The following is a 23,062-nucleotide window of genomic DNA, read 5'->3' on the forward strand; positions in this document are numbered from 1 at the left end:
CAGCAACGGGCAGAGGAGCGATGGGCTTCCCGTTTGTTATAGTATTAGCAACACGATGCTACGATATTCCCTCAGGACGGGAGTACTGTGAAACAGCAGAGAAGGGCGCATGGGCTCTCACGAAACGAAGCAGGGGCAAAACCAGCCGGGACTGGGATTTATACCTTTTCCATCCCTGGAAATTCAATTTTACTTTAGTTTTTCATGGAGTGATCCTGAAAGCAAGGCACAACTTGTTGACTGCGTGACACTGTTTTCCTCAGCATCAGTGGAGATGTTACTTTCTTAATAAGGACTTAAAATAAATCACAGCCTTTAGTACAGCACATACCGACTTAAGAGCATTTACAGGGAAGTTGGAAAAATGGAACAGAACTTATTCGTGTCCCAGCGCTGAAAACAGCCCGTGTCCTTCGACAGGGACCAGTGAGCGCAACCGAATTTCCCCACCTCCCTCCCAGCCCGAGTAAAACACTTGGACCGCTTATTAGTAGCTCTGGTTAACGTTTCTTTTCTGGTTGCTTAATCTTTCAAGAGATATTTTTTTAAACTTAAAAAAAAGACTGAAATAATGTCCAAATGATTTCCACTTGTTCAGTCCCGTTATATTGCACATGATTTGAAGATGATCTTCTGGCTGCAGAGATGTTCCCTTCTACATAATGCACTTGTTAGAAAACACAGATAACGTGGCAAATAATATTTCATATGTATATATGAAATATGAAATGGGTTTAACGGGGGAGGACAGACCCTCCGTCGGTCGGCTCCACAGCAGCATCAGTCGTCGTGTCCGTGATGTTTGCCATTTCCTTGGAGACGTTTTATTTCTCAACACAGTCCTGAAGGTCTTAATTTCGAAACTTCTTCTGTTATCTGTTGGGCAGAGCAAAGAACCGCTTTTATGCACCGGCTGGTTTGGGAATAAGGAACAGGATATTGGGGGCTTTTTTTGAGGCAAAGTAGCGTAAATGCTGCACATTGGTCCCCTCCGACAACTTCACATCCCCCTTCCCCACAAAGAAAAAAGTGAAAATTTACTAATTAAAATTGTTTAACAGACTAAATGCAACAGAGTCTAAAGCGAGCTGAAGATAGAAAAAAGAGTCATTAAATATATTCCGGTTATTAACTATTAGCTCACATAACGGCAATCTCCAAATCCAGTCTAGGATAATTAGCACAAACTGGGGTTTCCTCATCATGTTTTTATCTTAATCAAGCTGGGTTTGTTCCGACCCGATATGATTCACACAATATTAAGCAATTGCTTGATCTTATAAATCCGATACAGGGGACAGCAGGAGCCGGGGCTGACCTGGTGCCCGGTGCTCGGACCACGGAGTCGTTCCCACTGAGCTCAAACCCGAGACCTTGTTTTGACGCAGGGATGGAGATGGCTAGCAAAGGGCAAAAAGAAATCCCCCCACCTCTGCAGTGCCAGAGCTGCCGAGCCCCTGGAGTGCATAAAAGCAGCTGGTATTGCATCGGCTTCGACGCCTAATAACCCCACAGCACAGAGGGACTCACCCTGAGTCCTATTTTAATAGTGAGATGCTCCCTTCTGTCTTTAAGGCACTGAAACTCTTAGGAACTTCTTGCGACTCCTTACATCCCGCCCGTTTTCAGGAATCATACGTTTTGCCTTTGGTCCGTACCGCAGCAACCGGAGCATCCCTCCTCCTGCCGCGCCGCGTCCCGGGCTCTGCGCCCGCCTGCAGATGGGGCACGGCCAAATTTCCTGAGGGTTTAAGCCCTGCGTACGTCGGTGGGAGTCACATGCTCAAATTCTGGCCATTTCATGGTGATTTTTCAAGTGGGAATTAGTAAAGCTTCCTATAGTGAGGCTCATTAACTATATTAGAACCAGTGTGTGGTGCAAACTAATGAGATGAGCACTAGCACCAATCATACCACATGAGCCCGGTGCTTCATTAGCAGCCGGTGCTGAGACAAGGTAGGAAGGATCTGTCTGCCCAGTTCAGAGCCCAGCCTAACGCACCAGGATCTATCCCCGCTCATCCCCCAAAATGCGCCTATTTTCCCCAAACGGAGAGTCACAATGGAGAAATGCCAGACGGGAGCGGATCCACGCACCGAGGAGGGTGAGACCCGCTCTCTGGACGTTGCAGGGATGAGGATGTCGCAGGGAGGATGTCGCAGGGATGCTAAATGCAGGCAGAGAAAGGAGAGAGGTGGGATTTCCCACGAGAAGCAAAGATCCCCTTGCAAGGCAGCGCGGCACTCGGGGAAAATAAGCTACCAGAGGAGCTTAGTGCTCCTTGCAAGGGTCTCAGACCAGCCAGTTATTCAAGCACCGGCTTATCTTGAAGTGCCAGAAGGACTATTCATGGGCTTAAAGCTAACTGGGGTTTATGCTTTATTGGACTGGGCTTGCTGGGGGGGATTACACCCCCCTCCCGCCTGCCGGCAGGGAAGGGCTTCTGCTTTTCTTGCAAAGCAATGGTCAAACTGCCGGGATCCTCGAGCGTTGCTGGAGTATTACACAAATAAAGCCCCAATAGCACCTTCAGCCTGGCACGGCCTGGTTTGGCGAGAAGGGGATGGCAGAGTTGGGGCTCTGCAGATTAAGTGGTAAATAACAATTTTCTCAAACCGGGTAAATAATCCAGTGCTTTGGGGTTCCCTGCTGCCTTTTCAGGCTGTGTCCTTGCCCTTGTAGAGAGAAACCCCAAACCCTCAGCCTAACGATGATGTTATTTCACCAAATCCAGCAAGAACAGCAGTGCAAGTGAAAAGTCAGGCGCATTCATGAGATACTGCTGCTCCGGCTCCTGAAGGGATCCAGATGTAGTCCCATCATATGGGGGTGATGAAATCCTCTCCACTCCAAGAGAAACAGAGGATATTAAACAGCAGCCACAAAAAGTAGATGTTTTTTAATTGGCCAAGCCAAGTAACTTGTATCCCAGCATTTGGAGCTGGTGAAGCAGCTCGTGATACTGCAAGTATTGAGTATCTCTTGAGCACTGGACCTGGTGAAAATAGAGGACCGGAAAATAGCTCCAGTCGGGCCAATTTTTTAAGGGATAAACAAAGTGACCTGCAAAATGATGGGTCTGGCCATCTGTCGCTGATCCCAAACAATATGCTGGAATGGCTGAGACTCTTAGTACAGAATTAAAGAGGAAGATATAATTGATGCCAATCAACGCAGGGTTAGGGAAAACAGATCTTATCATATTACCTTGCTATCTTTTCTTACTGGGGTCCTCATTTAGCAGATAAGGGTAAATGCTTGCGTAATGCTCTCCTGTAAAGGCGCTGCATGACAGCTTGGTTAAGAAAATGCAGTAACAAAGCCAGTTCCCAGGAGATACCACAAGCCAGAAAACCAGCTGAACCCAGGTCGCGTTCACTGGCTGGCGCCTCCTTGTGCATGCTTTGCTTTCTCAGAACATTTTGCAACCAGGATGGGAGAGACCTTGCTGAAAGGTTTCCAGCCCCAGGAGAGAATAGACCAGGCTTGTTTCAGACGCAGCAGAAAGAGTCCCTCTTTTAACTCAGAGGTTTCTGAAGTGCAGAGTATAATTCAGGCACCTGCAGGTTAGAGCACAAGCGGCGGGTGCCGGCATCCACTGACACACACGCAGAGGTAGGAAAGCCCTCTATCCTGCAATGCTACACCCAGCTCACAGCAAACTCATTTCACATCCCTCCTGCAAGCTCAGATTTGCAGCAGGCAGGTTCATTTTAAACCCAAACTTCTTATGTCTCATTTCTAACCTGCCGCAACAGTTTGAGGCTCAAATCGTTACCGAGCTGTGGTGGCAGCTCCAAGCAGAGACCAGCGAGGAGGGAGCAGTGGGATTTTGACTGTAAATGCACAGAGATTTCAAGAGAAACAGGCTGTAGGGATGGAAAAGCAAGTTCAAATATGCAGAGTGAAGAAACTGGAGGAGAGGAGGACGGTTATGGGAAGGGGAGCCGCAGGGCAGAGCTGGCATCCCTGGGGAAGCTGGATGAAACCCTGGGCTTCCCTCCAGCTCGGGGAAATAACTGCAGTTAATGGGGTATCGGGGGGAGGGTTTGGAGGCTCTGCAAGCTTCAGGCAAGCTGACAACAGAAAACCTTTGGAGGATTCTTTACTTCCTGTTCTGTGTTTCAAAACTGCCACTTGCTCCCAGCGTGTTTCACTGCGAACGATGACGCTGCTCAATGTCATTTACAGATGGGGAAACTGAGGCCCAGAGGAGCCCGAAGGCACGCAGAAGGCCGACAGCAAACACCCGGCAAACGCCGCAGTGCCCCCAGCCCGCAGGCGCGGGGTGCAGGGATGCCCGCTGTCGGGGACCACCCCCATGCCAAACACCCCGCGGGCAGCGCAGCATCACCTGCCACCCCGCGTTGCACTCAGCTCCTCTACTGCAGCCAACTCGAACGGCAAACACATCTCTCTGCAAATGCTAGAAACACTGGGACACGTGTTCATCCTGCTCCATTGCAATCTTCGGCTTCCCCCGAGAGCAAGACCCAAGCACGGACCCTGCTGCCGGCAGCCCGCAGAGGCTGAGCCTGTGGTGCTTCTGCCGCCGATCGAACCACGACACAGTCCCAAAGGATTTTCTGTATCTACCCATGATGGGGCTTCGGAGGGAGCAAGGCAAAGCGGCTGGTGCTGGTCAGCATCAAAATAAAACTGACGGCGCTCTGCATCCTTGCCAGCGAGAGCAGAGATAGCCACTCGCTAACCCAGCCGTGCGAGCCGCCCATCCAAACCAAGCCTTCCCACCCAGTGTGTGTTAAAAGATGCTAAAAATGAAGTGCAAGAACTGTAGAAAAGCAACAGACATGACAGAGCTTAAACACGCTCAGAAAAGCATCTGAATTACAAGTGTTAAGGAAATGAATCATTGCTAAACAAACCCAGAAGCGCGTGCTGCTGCCTGCACTGCTGAGCTGGGGTTCTTCATATTAGTGTGCAGCGCGGTTGGGTAAAGACAGTTCCCATTATGAGCAGGGGAAGACCAGCGATCGGGAAGTATTTTAGCTACTCCCAACCCGAGTGACAAGCTGAACGAGATAGGAGACAGGTTTTAATTTAGTGGAGCATGTCCTGGTTCATAAGAAGGAGAAAACTGACGGTGCCCTGCGGGGAGGTTCATGCGTGAAGGCTTCCCTGCCCTGCTGCAGAGCATCCTCAGCGCCGAGAATTCAGGCTCTGGCTGGTGATGAGACACAGGCGGACCCTGAAACTTGGGTATCTCATAAAGCAGCACCTTATTCATGGAAGGAAAAGCACACAGGGGCTCACAGGGGGTTTTCTTTGAGTATTTTTGGCTGAGTTTTGCCAGCAGCGGGGATAAAAGGGCTCCAGCTACAAGGGCGGCGTGGGACCCTGCACACATCCCTCTCCTGCACAGAGGATGGTTCTCATGAGCAAAAAATGGGATTGGGTTTTGCTGGTGACAAAAAGCAGGAGCCCTGATGCCCTCCCAGAGCAAAGCAGCAAACACCCGTGCCGTCAGGTGGGATGAATATCGCTTTGACGGAGACACCGTTACTCAACTTCTTGTTCAGGAGGCCAAGTTCAGGAGTAAAAGGTCTCGACTGTGTCTTGGACTCGACCACAGCAGAGCCAGGAGAGCTTCAGCTGGGGGGCAAGAGCCAGATGCTGTGGAGATGGGGCTGGGGCTGCTCTGCAGGGCTCCCCCCAGCAGCCAATGTGCCCCCCGCCGTGCGATGGCTCTGCCCTACAGCAGGGCTGTGCCCCCTCCTCACGCCAGTCCTCCTTCTGCCCAAAGGAAACCCCCAGTCGCCACCCCCAACATGAAGCCAAAACCCTCCCGCTGCCAGAGAAGGGATTCCCGGCCGGGATGAGGCACCTCAGGGCATCCACCCCAAAACACCCCCAAAATGTCCCCGCCAGAGCGGTGACAGTCCCGCGGCTGTTTCCAGGGAAACCTTCCTGCCGGAGGAGCGCATCGCTCCAGCGCTCCTGCTGCCGGCGCTGGCCCTGGGCGAGGGCTCACGCCGCCCCGCGCCCACGGTGCAGCACCCGTCGGGCCCCCCGCGCCCAGCGGGTGCTGCGTTAGTGCAGCAGCACCCCGTCCTTAACACACCCTCCTGCTGTACAACAGCCCCCAAAGTCGAGCCAAGCACCCCGGTCAGACTATGGGTGCAGACGAGCAGCACCAGCTCCCTAGCAGTGAAGGAGACAATGTATAGGATGTTGCCCTGCCCACAACATCCTACAACATCCAGAAAGTCCCTGTTTCCCCGCACCCCTTGCCCGTACAACTGCCTTTGCACGAGGATGGCGGTGCTCTGAGCTCTCCTTCTTGGTACACGCAGCAATTGAGACCGAAGGGCAAAATGAATCACATTTAAATCCTATTTCTCTGTTTGCACTCGCAGGTTTGCAGCCTACCCAGAGATCACTTGCATTTAAAAATGGAAAAAAAAAAACCGGCCCTGCTTTCCATCAGGCTGCGATAGGAGCCTCCATGTGCTCTCACCAAGATATGCATATTTTAAAAGCTTGGCAGGAAGAGGGCTCCAAACTACACAATTAAACAGATTTCATGCAGAATGCTCTTCATACACACAAACCGCTGCAGGAGACCCTTTCCCTGTGCTACAGCTCTGCCAGGGGAGACCCCTCCACTGCCGATGAGCTCTGGATGGCTCCTTCCCTTCCCCGGAGAAGCCACTTGTCTGCCCTTGAAGCCACTCGCCTGCCCTTTGCCTCCACTTAACTGTCCATAAATTGGGGATTACAAACAAAAAAACAACTTATTTTGTCGAGTGATGGAGCAGGAACAATTCCCTGGGAAGAAATTTAACCCTCCCGGAGGAAAGTGATATCCCCAGCCCTTGTCGTGCCCACACGCGGGGTGGGACATACTGCTCTGCTCCTGCAGCCGCCCCCAGCACCTGAAAGGCAACTATTGTGCTGGAGAACAACAGAACCTTTTCAGAAGAGTTCGGGCAGGGAAACACACCCAAAAAAGGCAAATAAGCGGGAGGAAAAGGTGCTGGTGTCGAAGTACCAAGCGGAGGGGCCAGGTTGGGGTTGCTGCGTCCCCAGCATCCCCCCGTACCACGGATGTGTTTCGAGGTGGCGTCCAGGGCTGAAAGAGGGGAAAGGAACAGGTCCCAGAATACAAGCAGAGGGAAAGGGAAAGGAGCCTGGGAAAGGAGGCAGGAGGCTGTACAGGCTCTGTATCTCCTGGCGGCCCTATACAAACCGAACACATAAAGCCTCCAGGGAGGCAGCTTTGGCCTCCCACGGCTGCGTCCCTGGGGCAGGAGCTGCCTGTCCCCATCCCTGCTCCCGTCCTTCGGCACCCGCAGTGTCACTGAGTCCCGCAGGTGACGGGTACGGAGGACAGGGGCGGAGGAGGAGGACATTTTGGAGAGCGTCCCTGCCACACCGCACATGCAGATGACAAGCGGGGGAGTCCACAGCAGGGACTACCCAGGGAGGCAGCCTTTCCCCTGCTTGCTTTCTGTGCGATCTTAAATGTCAGCCAGAAGCTTTCAGTAATGCACTTTCCTCCATTTAATGTAATAAGCTGAGTCTAGGCAAGCCCTTCGCCTTGCCTTGGGAAGGTTTTGCAGCCGGCTGCCAGACAGCAGGCACGCAGCTCCGCTAATACTAATCTCCAAATGCTGCCCCCTCTAAGCACATTAGAAACAGTGGAGTCCAACACACTGCAAAGGCTGAAGCTCATCTTCAACTCCCAAGTGACTGTTAAAATAGTCCTAAGACCTAATAGGAGGCACATTGCAAGAGAGCAAAGTAAGTTAAATAAGCAGCTGGCTGCAAAGAGAGCAATCTTTCAGCAATCTCTCCAGTTCCTGGCACAACGCACGCGGCAGCCAGTTTAAGAGAAGCCGTCAGACCGTGCAGCAACAGAAAGCATTTATCTCGCTGAACGGTACCTAATGAGACAGCACAGAGCGAAGAAGCAGACAGAAATGGGGCAGAGCATCAAAAGGATATCCCCATTTTTCCACTTCCGATTTTTTGGGTGTATCTTACAGAGAGAACAGCAGTGCTTTTATATTTTTCAGCCATACCATTTGGTACTGGAGCAAAACTGCCTTTTACTCCAGTGGATGAAGTGGTTTCCTTGTCACCTCTCCCATACGGCATCTTTTACTGCCAATAAAATCCATTTGAAATTATTCTGCCTCTACAAAATGAGGTAGGCAGGGGTCCGGAAGGAAACTAACAACCTGCAAGGTTTCTGCTTATTTTAGACGGCAGAGAAACCGAAAATTGTGCTCTGCCTCTTCCAGGAGAACATGTGGTTTCCGCACCCCGTGCAGCTGCCACGGAGGAAACGCAGACACAAAACTCATCCGCAAACTCTCCCGAGTGCGACCATTTCCCCCATTTTTAAACTCAAATCCTCCTTGTAAGAATAGGCGTGCAGAAAAAGCTTTACGAACAATAAAAAGTGAGAGCTCGTAGGCAGAAATGACATTTCAGCCTGGGGAAAAGGCACGCTGGGGCGTTCCCAGTTATCCCGGACAAGGGGTCCCAGGTTTGTTACCCCCCAGGATGCTCCAGAGCATCTCCCTAATAAAGATCATTTGTTAGATCTGCAGCTGGTGAAAACTACAGGACCTACAATAAAGCTGTCACGTCCCATCAGCTAAGAAGCTGCTCTGATGGTCTCCCTGGTTATAAGGGCTTTATTAACTGGGACTAAGGGAGAGTGTTTCAAACTGTCCTGATCCTTTTAAGTCTGGGTAAAATCCCAGCTAAACTCCAATTCTGGCGTGGCCGGCATCGCTCAGGACAAATCCCCCCCGTTCCTCACGCCTGGGAAAGGTGTGACTCACACAGGTTGGGGTCAAATCTCTCTTTGGCGTAAGAGGTATCCAACAGCATCCCTGCGCAGATCGCTGCCTTGAAGGAATCTGGTTTTATTTAACCCAAAACCCAGCAAAACGGAGCAGAGCTGGAGCCGAGGCACTTGAGGTTGAGCAGCCAGGCCTTGCCTTCAGCCTGCTTCGATGGCAGGGGTCTGACGCAAGGGCTAAACTGCTGCAAACCACCCTTTTAGCTCAGAATTGGAGAATCCCAGCCGCAGAAAGGCAGCAGGGTTTTCCTGCTACGCGTAGCACTAAAAAGCAAAGTGAAAAGCAAATATAAGCAGCCGAGATGGAGGATCTTATCCCACTTTACCTAACGTGAACAAAATAGCTGAGAGCAGCAGGGTAAGCTGAAAAATAAAACTAAGTAGTGGAAAACACTAGGTTTGTCCCCAAAAAGCAACGTTACCTTACGATGCATTGAACTTTACCCCGTGCAAAGCTCACCTGATCCCGTCAGATGTCCCGTGGCCCCTGGTGCGCACGTAAAGATGAAGCCGGCGCATTTTCCCCGGCGGGGTTTTGGTTACTTTTCAATCCTGCTCTTTATAGTCGTGTCCCCCTTGTTTCAAAAAGCTGCCGGGGTTTTTCAGCCCAGCTTTCCCGCCAGCTGCTCGGTGCCGTTTCGCAGCGGGTTTGGGGACACGGCCGGGCTCCGTGCGGCGCAGGGGGAGCGCGGGGTCGTTCTCGGCGGGGCGAGCGCTCGTGTTTGCAGGACGAGAGACTCCATCCCCAAATTTCACTGCCAAGGTGTGAGCTCCTCTGCGAGGGAGAGGTGGATTTGTGGGGTGCTTATTGCCTACGGGCGCTTTATTCGGCACGGGGGAAGCCGCAGGGGGGACGTGGCCCAGGAAGGGGGTGCCGGGATGGGGTCACGTAGCAGGGCAGAGCCACGATGTCCTGTGGGACGACAGGGCTGGAACCATCTGGAAAGGTTTTTTGTGGGAAGATTGAGGACCAAGGGGGATGGGAGAAGGGATGCCATGACAACCTTTGGGGGTTTCCCAGGAAACCAGGGTCGCCATGGCAACTGCATCACTCCCGTCCGAATTAGTGACTTCCGCTGGAAGGCATGTTTGCCACTTTAATCTTCTTGCGATAAGTGGCTGCATCTCTCCCAAACACAGTGCAAAAAAAGGAGGAAATATCCCTTTGTCTCCAGCTGGGTGGGTTTGAGGCTGCACAGCCACGGTGAGGAGCCCGTCCCGGATCCTGCATCCCCCGGTCCATGCCAGCATCGCTCCCCACGCACCTGAAACCGCTCCATTTTGCCTTTCGCCTCCCTCCTCCCCACACACAGACCCGTTGCACGGCCACAAATTTGACGTTGGATGAAATAATGCCGTAGGGTTGCAGGGGAAGGGAATCAAAAATAGAAAATGAGGGGTTTTGGTTTTTTTCTGTTTAAATCAGCATTGATTGCACTCGGTCTCTGACCAGATTAGAATTTCATAAATGATCTAACAGCGGAGAAAAGAGAACCTGTGATGTGCCCGTAACGGCACAACACGTGTTTCAATATTAAGTGTCATTTAACAATGTGGTAACAGAGACTGTCTGCAAAATTAAATGGTTATTTCCTCCCACCCCCCTTCCAGTACGCTCTGCAACATGTTTTCCTCGTCCCCCCACCCAATCCGGGGTTGTTAATCCAACAAGTGAGCTTATGTGATGGAAGGGAAATCGGCTACACGCTGCCTTTAGGGAAAAGGGGGGGAATCCAGGAGCAAAGCGAGAGGTCCCCAAAACCAAGAAAACAAAAGCAGCCCTGCAACATGTTGCAGAACAAACACCTGTTTCGACGGTGAGTGTGTTTTGTCTTCATCTTCCTTCTCTTTACCCTTTAGTCGTCTTCTTCGGAGAATTTTAAATCCTTTTTTTTTTTTTTTTTTGGATCTTTAGAAAGGAAGGATCTAAAAAAATAAACGTATAAAAACAAGGGCACACACAGACCGACGATGGTGCATGTTCCACACAATACCGAGTACACAGTCACTTTGCATTATTATTGTTATTATTATTTTTTTACCGCATCCTCAGATTTTGTTGCTGTTTGTTTGGTTTTGTTTTTTCTTAAACATCCGTAAAGATCTTTTTAATGTTCACACAGTTGGGATTGTTTGTGGTTGTGCAGTTGCCTGTCTTAAAGGCAGCCTGTTTGAATGCACTGTGGTTGATTCCCCCTTCCTCGATCACCATGTACTCGGACTTGCTGAGGGTGGAATTGCTGCGAGCCTTCCTCATCTCCTCGCTGGACGAGAGGTGCTGGCAGCTCCCGACGTGCATGTATTGGGCTTGCTCCTCACCCTCCGTCTCCCGGTGGTAGAAATAGTTGAAATTGGAGACTATCACAGGCACAGGGAGAGCGATGGTTAGCACCCCTGCGATGGCGCAGAGAGAGCCCACAATCTTGCCCCCAATGGTGATGGGGTGCATGTCCCCGTAGCCCACTGTGGTCATGGTCACCACCGCCCACCAGAAGGCATCAGGGATGCTACTGAAACCTGAACTGGGGTCATCGGCTTCTGCGAAGTAGACGGCGCTGGAGAAGAGGATGACGCCGATGAAGAGGAAGAAGATGAGCAAGCCCAGCTCCCGCATGCTGGCCTTGAGGGTCTGCCCCAGGATCTGCAGCCCCTTGGAATGCCGGGAGAGCTTGAAGATGCGGAAGACCCTGACCAGCCGGATGACTCTGAGGATGGCCAAGGACATGGCTTGCTGCCCGTTGCCTTGCCTCTCAGCCAGCTCGGTGCCCAGTGTGATGAAGTAGGGAATGATGGCCACAATGTCAATGATGTTCATGATGTTCTTGGAGAAGGTGGCCTTGCTGGGGCAGGCAAAGAAACGGACCAGCAGCTCGAAGGAGAACCAGATGATGCACAAAGTCTCCACTACAAAGAAAGGGTCGGTGAAGGATGACACCATGGAAGCGGCTGAGGACGAGGAGTTGGTGAAGACGTCAGGTGGGAGAGGGCCGCCGCCCATCCCAAAGGTTCCCCCAGTTCCCTCATAGTCGTGGTCATCCCTGAATTCAGGCAGGGTCTCCAGACAGAAGATGACAATAGAGATAAGGATGACCAGGACAGAGACTATGGCAATGCCTCGGGCTGGCCCAGAGCTCTCGGGGTACTCGAAGAGGAGCCACACTTGGCGTTGAAACTCCTTGTCGGGAAGCGGCCGCTGCTCCTCCCGAATGAAACCCTCATCCTCCCGAAACTTCTCCATGGCCTCCTCCCCCAGCTGGTAGAAGCGGATCTCCTCGGAGAAGATATCGATGGGGACGTTGACGGGTCGCCGGATGCGCCCACCCGACTGGTAGTAGTAGAGGATGGCGTCGAAGCTGGGACGGTTACGGTCGAAAAAATACTCGTTGCGGAGGGGGTCGAAGTAGCGCATCCTCTTACGCGGGTCCCCCAGCAGCGTCTCGGGGAACTGTGCCAGCGTCTTCAGCTGGGTCTCAAACCGCAACCCCGAGATGTTGATCACCACCCGCTCGCAGCACTCGTGCTCCCCACCGCCCGCGGGCTGGCCGGCAGGGACGGCGGCGGGAGTTGGGGGGTGATCGTAGCGGTCCCCCCCGAGCAAAGGATGAGGATGCTGTGGCTCTTCCAGCAAAGGGTCTCCGCCGCCCCCCACCACGGTCATGCTGCCTTCCTCCCCTTCTTCACCCTCTTCCTCCTCTTGGTCGGGGACCGGCTGGGAGGCGGCGGGGGGCAGCTGCTCGGTGTAGCCCAGGTTGTGGTGGCTGCTGGTCGAGCCGCCCCGCGGATGGCGGCTGGTGGAGGAGGCAGCCGGAGAGTAGAGCAAGCTCCGGCGCTCGTCCATAAAGGTGTGGGGCGGAAGGGGAGGGGGGGAGGATCAGAGAGGCGGCAGCCGAAGCCTCTTCTTCCTCCTCTTCTTCCTCCTCCTCCAGGCGGAGAGGGAGAAACAGCCGCCCAACTCCTCCAGCGGCTGCCGCTGCTCTGAAGAGCTGAGGCTCTTCTCAAAAAATCCGCCCCCAGCCCTGGCACCGCCTCGCTCAGTCACCGCTCCCGGAGACACCCACCAGCACCCCAGCCCTGCCCCGCAGCCCCCAGCACGCTGCGGGCACCCCCTCCCCTGCCCCAGCCCGCGGGGGGGCCCGATCCGTACCCCCACCCAGCGACACGCCGAGGGGCTCCGGTCCCCTCCCGGGGAGCATCCTTTGATGCTCAGCGGGTTGCAAGCGGGGAGAGTTTTTTCCTGGCAGAACCGCTACCTTAGAAAGAGTTTTTCTGCCCTTCCCCCAGGAAGGCAAAATGTAATTTTGATTATTAATTTTGGGGTTTGCCTGTTTGTTTCAAGTCACCGTTTCAAGCCGCGGCGGGGCTGTGGGTAATGGAAAGCAGACAGCGGCAGTCGCAGCCGCCAACAGTTGTTTTGAATCAGCGTTTTGGCTGAAGTGCTGGGGATTTTTCGTCTTCTGTATAGAAGAGAGAGCGTGTGCGTGTGCGTGTGCCTGCGTGCACACGCGTGTGCGTGTTTGCACATGCATGTGTGTGTCCGTGTGCACTCCCCCCCCCCCCCCAGCAAAATAAACGGAGGAGTGAAGCTGAGCCAGCCTTCGACCAAGGCAATTTCAGTCTGAACCCAAATCTGCAATTCAGACTTTCCTGCAAGAAAGCCAAAAGGCTTTGGATTTTTTTTTCTCCCTTTAATTGATCTTCTTATGCAAATAGTTTAATTTTGATCAAATGGGATTTTTTTAAGGCGAAAGCCTCTCTGCAGGCGCCCAGCGCTGGAAAACACTCTGTCCCCAGGAGATGCGCATCAGGGGCAACCTCTGATCTCTGCACCCGGCTGTGCCCCCCCAGCCCCCCCATGGGTCCTCCTTTTCCAAAACCTCCCTGACAGCAGAAACACTTTAATCCCCAGCCACGTGCCAAGCGGGGCTTAGGCAATTCAAGGAGTTCCTGGCTCAGGAAAAAGCCCGACTACGAGGGTTGGGGAGGGGTGAGAAGGGCGACCCCGCCGCCGCTCCCACGCCGGCTGGGTGGTCCTGCCGCGATGGAGGTTAAAACCCCTCCACCAGCCCCGCTTTAGCTCATCGCTGTGGTTATTTTTAACCAGCACAGCCTCCAGAAGGTAGGGAGAAAAACAGATGAAAAGATCACACTTATTTATACTTTAAATTAGAAACAAGATGTACAAAATATACAAACCCGGGGGGGGGGGGGGAACAACAATAAATATTGGTGTAAGAGCTGGCTCCAGACTGTAAATGGCAGATTAAGACTGCAGACAAGGTCTGAGCGAGCCAAACCCACCTTCATCTTCACTGACAGAGGGCAAAAAACCCTCTGCCACAAGAAATCAGAGGAGTTTCCTGGGGGAATGAGCCTCAGCAAGGTCCTGCGGATGAAAAACGGGACCTGGCTGTGGGACCTAACCCAACGCAGCCTTTAGATGAGCTCCCCGCTCTTCCTCCACCTTCACCACGGCCAGCGATGGGTTTTTCACACCAGCAGTAAGGCAGCAGCTCGGTGTGGCTATTAGAAGACATTCACCCACGATCACACGCAGGGACGCTCGTTTCCAGGCCGTGTCACCTTGCCCCTCATGTGTCCTTGTTGCCACCCCCATCCTTGCCTTTAAGCCCCACTTTTGAGTCCTGTTTTGTTCGAGGCTGCAGATCTCCTGCGATGAAGGAGTTGGGGCAATGGGTCCCCAGTCTTGCTCCCCAATCATTCCTACAGCAATTAATAGTGCTAATCAGCAACCTGCTCCCAGCGAAAGCATCCGCCCCTCCTTGCCAACACGCAGCATCTCCAGCCAGCCCAAACCCCAGCTACAGCAGGAAGCAAAGCCCTGGAGCATCATTAACCCTTGAGCTGCCCGTGTTGCATGTAGGTTGAGAAAAATTCCTGGAAACAACTGTTCACATCCAAGTTTGAGGCTCTGTTTTCTGCAGGTTTCATGATCATGAAATAACCATCATCTGCTCACTACATACACGTGTGTAGCACTTCAAGACTTGTCTGCCTCATCTCTTTCCTCTGCTAGGATTCCTGCCAATAAATCACTGTCATCTGGTCTAAGGCAAACAAACACGGCTGCTTTAAACCATAAACATTTATTGATGACAAAAGGCTTGAGGCCACAAGGCATAACTTCCATAATTGCAACAGTTTACTCTGGATCTCAGCTGGGGGCAAACTCTTCGGAAATTGGTTCCAGCCCTATTGAGAGAGCCACAGACCTTTGGGACGCTGCTAGGAAAAGCCCTTGCCTTAAAACCAGGAGGAGGATTAAGCTGTTACACCGCCACCCACCCCCCATTAGCTGCAACACAGCAGCAGACATTAACCCTTGAGCTCTGGGCAGCTTTGGTCCAGCATCTCGCTGGCTCAAAGGGTTTTGCCAGGGGCTGCAGCCCGGTGGCCCCCGGCACTGTGTGACCTCCTGGTCCTGTTTGCTCCTCTGCTGCTTCAATAACCCTATCAAAGCCAATTAAGCTGTGGCAGGAGAGCAGCAGCAGCATCGCTGCAGGCACAGGGAGGCCGGAGGGGCAGATCATCTCCTCCCAGGCAAAGTCCCCTCAGCTCCTTCCTTCTCATGGGGTCCCCAGCCAAGGCTGGGTTTAGCGTCCGGGATACAGCAATAGCATCACCTCCTGCTTGGCATCAGCCACAGCCGGCTCCACACGTGTTCCCTGGAGGGGTCTGCACACAGGCACTGCACCAAGCCCCAGATCTGTCAAGCAGCAACAGAAGTGGCCTAGGTCACATCCCAAAACCAAGAGGGCTGAGCGCAAGGGCAGAAGCAGAGGAATAAAAGCCATGGGGAAGGGATATCTCTGCAATGGCTGACCTGGGCGGTGCTTTCCTGCAGGCTGGGAGCTCACCGTGCGAGGTGCAGCATCAAACCCGCTCCTCGAGACTGTGGCTTTTCTGTTGAATGCAAAATGTCCCAGTCCTCCCTCCGGAAGTTTCTCTCTGCTTTTTCATCCAGCTCTTCTGCTGCATCTGGTCTCAACAAATTCAATTTTATTCCTAACGGCCATTTAAGAAATCCCCCTGTGCAATGATCTACAGGCTGACCTATAACATCAGATGCAGTTTCTACAAAGAAGCAGAGCAAGCATCACTCTTTTCCTCCTTTAACAGCCTTCTCAGGGCAGATTTCCAAGCTACGGGGATACACAGCTTCCCTCTTCCCACGGCCAGAGGGGAACCCCCACAGCATCCCTCCCGAGGGGCACGTGGGCTGCAGAAAACATCTCAGGACCTTCACCCCAAGCCTCAGCTCTTTCCCGGCATGGGGCTGCCTCAGCACTCTGCTATCACCTGGAAATTTTGCTGCCTCCTTTCTGAACCCCATCGTCTCTCAAGCAGCCTTTTGGGGTTGTCCTTCTCCTACCGAAATCCTCCTCATCACCTGTTAGGACCAGGGAGCCAGGCAGAGCGGGACGGCATCAGCCCGGCTGCCGCAGCGAGCGGGATCTCGCCCGCTCTCCCCTCCCTCAGGCTCTCCCCTCCCTCACGTTGAATGGGAACCCTGCCTCCATTGATAAATCTAGGACAAATCTGCTATTCTTTATTTCGGAGGATCAGAAACCTTTCAGCGCAAACGCTGTTACAATAATACCTTAACGCACTGTAAATGTATTGTCTCTCCTCCCACAGCGGGGAACGCGCAAAGCCCCAGCCGCCACATCAAGGCAGCGCAGTATTAACTCACTGGCACTGGCAAAGTTTCTCATGTCATCTCGGAAACATGAGCTCTACCTCTCCTGCTCATAGCATGGACAAATGTTACAGAGAAAGGCTCGAGGCTGTCACTTGGGTCACTAATAATCACCTGAAACCTTTGCAGACAGGACTGCGGGAGACCACCGGCATCAGACAGACAGTTCAGCATCAGCCCAACCTTTCAAGATTAACTTGGAGCAATCTATACATTATACAGCTAAAACAGATGAATGGATGCTCTAATCCTGCTCCGCTTAGCTTGCTTCAGCCAGGTTCGGCTGCTTGCCCTCCCTGTAACCTTCCACTGGTTCTTCCCCACCAGATTATCCCTGATTTAATGATGATTATTTGCTCAGCAACTGGGGAATAAGTTGTACAATGCAACCTCTGGCTCCAGACTGATGAGTCCCGCCATCCTCACCTTCTCCCTTGCGGAGACACGAGGCGGGAGATCCCCGCAGTCCCCGAGGCTCACATCCTTCCAGGAGAGCTGTGCTGTTACCCCAACGTACATCGAGATGGGGTCAATGACCCCATTCCCAGAAATCATCCCATCTCATCTCCTCATCAAGCCACAAAAGCATCCGATGAAGGTAACATCTCTGGGGTAACGGCTGGGGTAAGATAAATTCTTCACGAACGCCACCCAGGGAAGCAGCAGGAGGGATGGGAAATGCATCCTGATTTCCCAGGATGAATTTAGCGCTCTAACTCTGGAGCGCACAGTCCCTATTCCTGTCCCTGTCTTAGTCAGACTCCGGGTGTAATTCAGTCGCGGAGTGAATCCTTCAATCTCTCCGTGCCTCAGTTTCTCATCTGTACATTAAGAGAATATTTCTCGCCTCCCACCTAGAGTCTATTTAAATCCTACACCAGAAGCCTTTTGCTGTGCTCATGGTTGCAGAAAATGAGAAAGATACTGAAATTTGGAAGAGGGAGGAGAACTCAGTGCTCTCTAAATACTGCGGCTTGCTTAGCACTCCGCTCAGGTGAAGTGCATCGCCGCGAGTTCCATAGGGATACCTGATGCCTCTCTCTAACAGGGTATTTAGCACCAAGAACAACAGGACCTGAACACCCCGGGATCCTCTCTGACTGCTGTAGTCCAGCTACTGAAGGCAGCACATCTTTAGAGAACAGTCATTACTTGTTAATAGATAGGGGGAAGTGAAAATTGAACCGTGAACCCAAAATAACTGAGCATGGACAGGGGCTATTTATCATATTTTTTTCCAGGATGCTGTAGATTTAGCAAGAGTATTACTTGGCCAGCAAAGGACAAGATTTGATGGCTAAAAAAGATCAGCCAAGTTGCTCTGCATCGCTCGGCTATTTCACTCAGTGACTCCGTCAGCTTTTACGGAGCTGCCTGAGCTAAATCCCATCCAGCCCTTTGGGGATCTAGGGGTTACAACCCAGGTTATAGTTAGACCTATTTTAATATTCTAAAAATGTGATTAACTGGGTGGGATTATGGTGGCCAAACAATGTTAATGCAAATTCTGCTGTAATGGGGATCGTGTTCCAAGGCCTTCACAATGACAGCAAAATGATACCCAGCGACTTCTTACGCCGCTCCTGTTGCTCACCATTATTTGGTCATTAAGATATAAGATTACACTGACAAAGCAATTTAACCACAAATCCAGGGAGACAACAGGGAACCGTTACTGTGTTTTCATTATAAAGGTAAAAGCGTCTGCAGGAGTGGCAGACGACCTGCATTTCAGCCACGGGGAGGAGGAAAACCAAGCGACTCCTCAGGGACTCGAGGTGATGCTGGGAGAGCATCGGTGCTGAGCCAGACCCAGCCTCGGTGTAAAGATGTGGAAACCCCAATTTCTGGCAGCAAAAAGCATCGCACGGGCGAGGAGTGACCGCTTGCGCCCTGAATAATTTACTCCACGGATGTCATTTCTGTTTGGGGTTGGTGACGGTCACCCAGGGAGGTGGCACGAGGCAAGGCGCAGCCTTCGCAGCCTCCTTAAGCTGAGCCAACCGCAATGGCCATCCCACGGCAGTGAAAACTCTTGATGTCAGCCCCTACAACCAAACCCAGCAACCGCTCTCCGACTGAACGAGTGTGGTTGGAGTAGTTTGCCCTAAAACACAGGAACGGTCTCTTCACAATAGTATTTTAGGTTGAATTTTCAGAGGATGCTCAAGGTATTCAGGGTGAACTGGTGCCTAACTCCCTTCAGCTGCACAAACAACTCTGGTTTTAAGTAATATGATTTTGCTTTGCACAGAAATACCGGAGAATCTATAAGTCACCGCTATGCCACAAAGCATCCCTTGTACAGGCTAAAATGTTTCTGTTTAGAACATGCACTCTTCACCTTTTTCCCACTGTTTAGCCAGTTATTTTCAGAAAAACAAATTGCATCACAGAAAAAAAGTGTTTTTTCCTGTGTTGGGTAGCTGGGACGGGAGCTGCCTCAGCCCTCCTCTGCCCCGGCACCAGGCACTGGGGCCTCCCAGCAATTAGATCAGTGGGAGCTGGGCAAGGAGGGGATTTATCAGGGGCACTGAGCTGTCTCACCCAAGCACAGGATCGCCGTGACAGCCGCTGTGCCACCTGGAAAGCAGGCAAGGACTTTCAAAGTGTGTTTTGTCTCCCGGATTTCTCCCCCTTTCCCCAATCCTCCCAATTTTTCCCTGACATTTCATTTGCTAGTTCAGTGAACATCATGTTAGAGGGGAGAGAGATGAAATCTGAGCTTGCAGGAGTTTGATTGACAGAGCCCGGGAGCAAATGACAAGGGATGAGGCATTGCCATCACGTTGTATTCAAGTGGGACATGACTTCCTTCGACACGTCTTTGGCATCATTGGGGAAGAGCCATCATTTAGCAAATTTGGTGTCAGTAAGGAGCTAGCACGAGGAACGCAAGCATCGATACATTCAGCTTGGGGACAGGCCAGCCCTTGGAGGACCAGGCTTGTCCCCCAGAGCACCCCAGTCCCCTAAGGCCTAGCGGGACTGGGGGAGCGGTACCCAGCTCTGGGTACCTACAGTCCCCATGCGGCTATGCTAACCGGAAAACCAAAGTGAGGAAGTTCTCTGGTTTCTACCAAAATCACTCGACAGATTTTGCCGGAGGTGAAACTGCTGGTGGTTAAAATGGGGATGACAATGGGTAGGGGAGAGCCAAGAGGTGACAGAAAAACCCTTTCGTAGCTCATCGTGTTTCGCCTTCTAACAAACACAGAAGCAAACTCACCGGCAGAGTCATTCTGAAGCCATCAAACTTCCATCAGAGTTTGATAAAGTCACGGAAAGAAACAGGGCAATAGCTGCCTGGCTGCAATTAGAGTGCCACGCTCCAAAGACAAGGATGCTCCAGTGGGCTGCATCCCCCAGCAACATGGTCCTCGGGCTTTTGGTCTCAAAGGAAATGGCTAAATAGAAAATTAAAACTCGCACAGGTCACCAGGCAAAACACATTACTGCAGCCCTGGCTTCCTGGCTTAAGTTAATTAGTTCATGTTTGTACAGTGCTTTGAAACAAAAAAAAAACCCCAAATCCCGCATTAAGTGCTAATATTGCCATCATTCACTTTCTAGCTGGCAGTCCAGGGGAAATTCTCTTCTGCCTGAAAGCCCTTCTGTCCGTCTTCCCCATCTTCCCGGGGAGCTTAACCCTCCATCACTGGCACTGGGAACTGTTTTTTCTTTAAAAAGCCCTCCCTTAACTGTTAGATTATTATATGGGGGGTTATTTTCTGCAGGGGAGATGCATTTGCGCAGGGCTTGCAGTTTCCAAACACAGGCAGTAAGTTGGTTTGGGTTTAGCTGTCACACCTGGATGCTGGTAGAGCTGCAGAGCCTGCAGGTAAGGCTGGAGCTCCTTAACGCTTCCCAGCCATTAGCCAAAGGCTTCATTTCTAGCTGGGAAACCCAAACCAGCAAAAATCCGGAGCAGAGGAATTTGTGCAGCATCCCGGGGAGCCTGCAGGAGAGCTCAGAGACCCAAGCTCTCAGCAAGACCCCATGATTTCTTTGTAAGCAGCGCTTTTTAGCTACAGCACTTCTTCTCCGGGATCCCCCTTCTTGCACAGCCCGTTTCTGAGAAACACTGAAATCCTGCTCAGAAATCCCCTTGTACCACAGGGTGTTTGCGAGGAGGAACGCACCAAAAACGGGGTGAGGGGCAGCAGATGAGTCGGGTTTTTGTCTCCTTAAGCCCCCTCCCTGGGACCAAGGGGTGTGATGCTGGGCGGTGGGTGACGCAGTCCTGCCAGGAGGTCACCCGTGGATGCCACAGGGGCCGTGCTCGTGTTGCTGACTGACAGTCTTTTTAGCAAGAGCTAATAACGAACGAGGTCTGCTAACAATTAATGCAAGATTCTCTCAAATGACTTTCCTTACGCAACCTCCAAAGCAAAAGTAAAAGCCACCATGTTCCTCTTTCCCATCTCTCTAAGCCCAAAATGACAATAGAACCAATCTGGGGATGGTTTCTTTGGATGGGGGGGCTTCCTGGAGCCTGGCTTTTTTTTTTTTTTCTATGATATATTAGGAAAAACAAGTCCTTGCTCAGCTTGGGGACACCAGGAAAGCTGAACCGCTCTGTCACCTGTGACAGTAACCCCAGCAACAGCTCGGCTGCTGGCAGAGGCAGGAGAGGATGCTGACTCACTGCCTGCTTCCCTTTTGCAGCTCATCCTTCATAAAAAGCATTGCTGGAAGAGTCTTGCTATTCCTTTCCTCTAACCCTCCCCTTAAAAAATAATTAAGAAACCTCAGTTATAAATGAACACATGAAAAAAGTATCAGTGAATATCAAGGAAAAGTTTTAATTCCACGAAGGAACTCATTTTGGTTCAAAAGGCAGCACCCACCATTAATTCGCTGAAGTCATTACAAACACAAATGACTCCCGAGATGGAAGGTTTTGCTGCAAATATAAATCACTGAATTATTAACGGCCTAGAGATAGCAAGAAAGGGGAAGAAACTTGAGAAGACCTTCTTAAAAGAAGTATTCTCCCCAAAATGACAGAAAGTCTCTTCTCTCCTTTCCTTTGACCTTATTTCTTTGTCTGCTGCTTGCTTTCTTTTTTAATGCAAATCTTGTGCTTTCTCTGCTGCTTTGTTCCCCTTCTTCTCTTGGGGAAGCACAAAATGAGATCCAGAACAGCCAAGAGAGAGGAAATCAGTTGCCTTTGCCTTTTTCTCACAGCTTTTCCTCCCAGTAAAGTCATTTTGGCCGGAGAGCGATGGGAACAGAGCGCAGGCAGAGCGTGGAGACGCTGGCAGGAGCGGGACCCAAGGGTGCCTCCCAGCATCCCGGGGAGGGAGGGAGCGGGGAGGGAGCCGAGGTGTCACGGGGGTCCCCACCAGGACACACTTCTGCAGCTGCCCCTTGGCAGCAAAGCTATGTGACACCCCTCCTAATAAACGGTGAATTTGGTGATGTTTTTTTAACTGCCAGGATTTATTTCTGCTTTTGATTCACCCCTTTGGTCCATCATGAGGAGGAGGTCTAGGTACCCCCAACTCACTGTAAAGCTGCCCGGATGGTCTTGCCCGTCGCGGTCATGTCTGGGCTGGGTTCCCTCTCCTGCCACCCAGCAGTGATGGAAGACCCTCGCCTTTCGCTCAGAGGGTGGGTTTCCAGCCCTCGCGCAGAACAGAGCCAGCAAAACCCCGGCACAAGGTATTATTATTGTTATTATCTTCCCAAAACCTCATGTGGTGCCTGGTGATTTCGGGGAGGGGGAAGAGTGAGGATGAGATGTGACTCACGGCTGGGAAACGCACGAGGGTGGCAGAGCCTGTTAGAGAAAAATCTACCCAAAAGATGCTTCCTTGCTCAATGGTTATCATAAGCCAGAATTTATCAGGGAAATCCTGCTAAATCCTGCAATTTCTGCAACACATACAACCCTGTTCAGCACTGCAGGAACCCAACGATGCCAGAGCCCAGGGCACGGGGAAAATGTGGGTCTGGGGGTATGGTGGGGTACTGAAGAAGCTCTGCTGGCCATAGAGACCCTACACACACCTTTTTTTCCCGATTCACCCAGGCTCAGGTGACAACCATCACCTATAGATAAGCCTCCCTAGGAGCCCCTGCACCATAAGGCCAGGTCCCTCCGTGCCCAGCAAGCAGCCTCTGTGCCATGGAGATGCTGCCGGCAGATCCAGTCTCTTCCTCCTGCTCCCAGCATGGGAAGCGGGTGAGAAAATGTGTTTTTTACCCCGTACCCTTGGCAATGGGGTTTCAGGCTGTACCTGCCTGTGCCTATTGTCTGCGCCTGCCTTACATGGGAGCTTTTAATAGCTCCATTATGGCAGCAAAGGCGGTGAGAGGCATCTCTGCAAAGCTGAACTGGAAATGCTTTTTAATGAGGATGATTCATGGTAGCAACTCGCCCCGGTGTCAGCCGTGGCACTGCGGCCGGGCGCTGCCTTGCACTGACATTTCATCACGGGGGAGCCTGGAAGAAAAGCTTACGACTGCCAGCATCTCCCGGCCTTTTGCAGCGCGGGGGAGA

The 23,062-nt window shown here is 52.0% G+C and overlaps 1 protein-coding gene across 1 annotated transcript; it reads right to left on the bottom strand.

Annotated features, from left to right (window-relative positions):
• Nucleotides 1-596: 596 nt before the first annotated feature.
• KCNA3 (potassium voltage-gated channel subfamily A member 3) lies at nt 597-12,819 on the bottom strand. Its single transcript, XM_064472260.1, has 2 exons — nt 9,298-12,819; nt 597-876 (listed from the first exon to the last, which is right to left on the bottom strand). The coding sequence occupies exon 1, from the start codon at nt 12,673-12,675 to the stop codon at nt 10,924-10,926; it is 1,752 nt and encodes a 583-aa protein (XP_064328330.1). The 5' UTR covers nt 12,676-12,819; the 3' UTR covers nt 597-876; nt 9,298-10,923.
• Between the last annotated feature and the right edge of the window lie 10,243 nt (nt 12,820-23,062).

The sequence above is a fragment of the Phalacrocorax carbo genome, chromosome 23, assembly GCF_963921805.1.
Source record: "Phalacrocorax carbo chromosome 23, bPhaCar2.1, whole genome shotgun sequence".
NCBI lineage: Eukaryota > Metazoa > Chordata > Aves > Suliformes > Phalacrocoracidae > Phalacrocorax > Phalacrocorax carbo.

Excerpts from the sequence above, each read along its gene's own strand:
- KCNA3 (XM_064472260.1), bottom strand. The coding sequence starts at position 12,675 with ATGGACGAGCGCCGGAGCTTGCTCTACTCTCCGGCTGCCTCCTCCACC.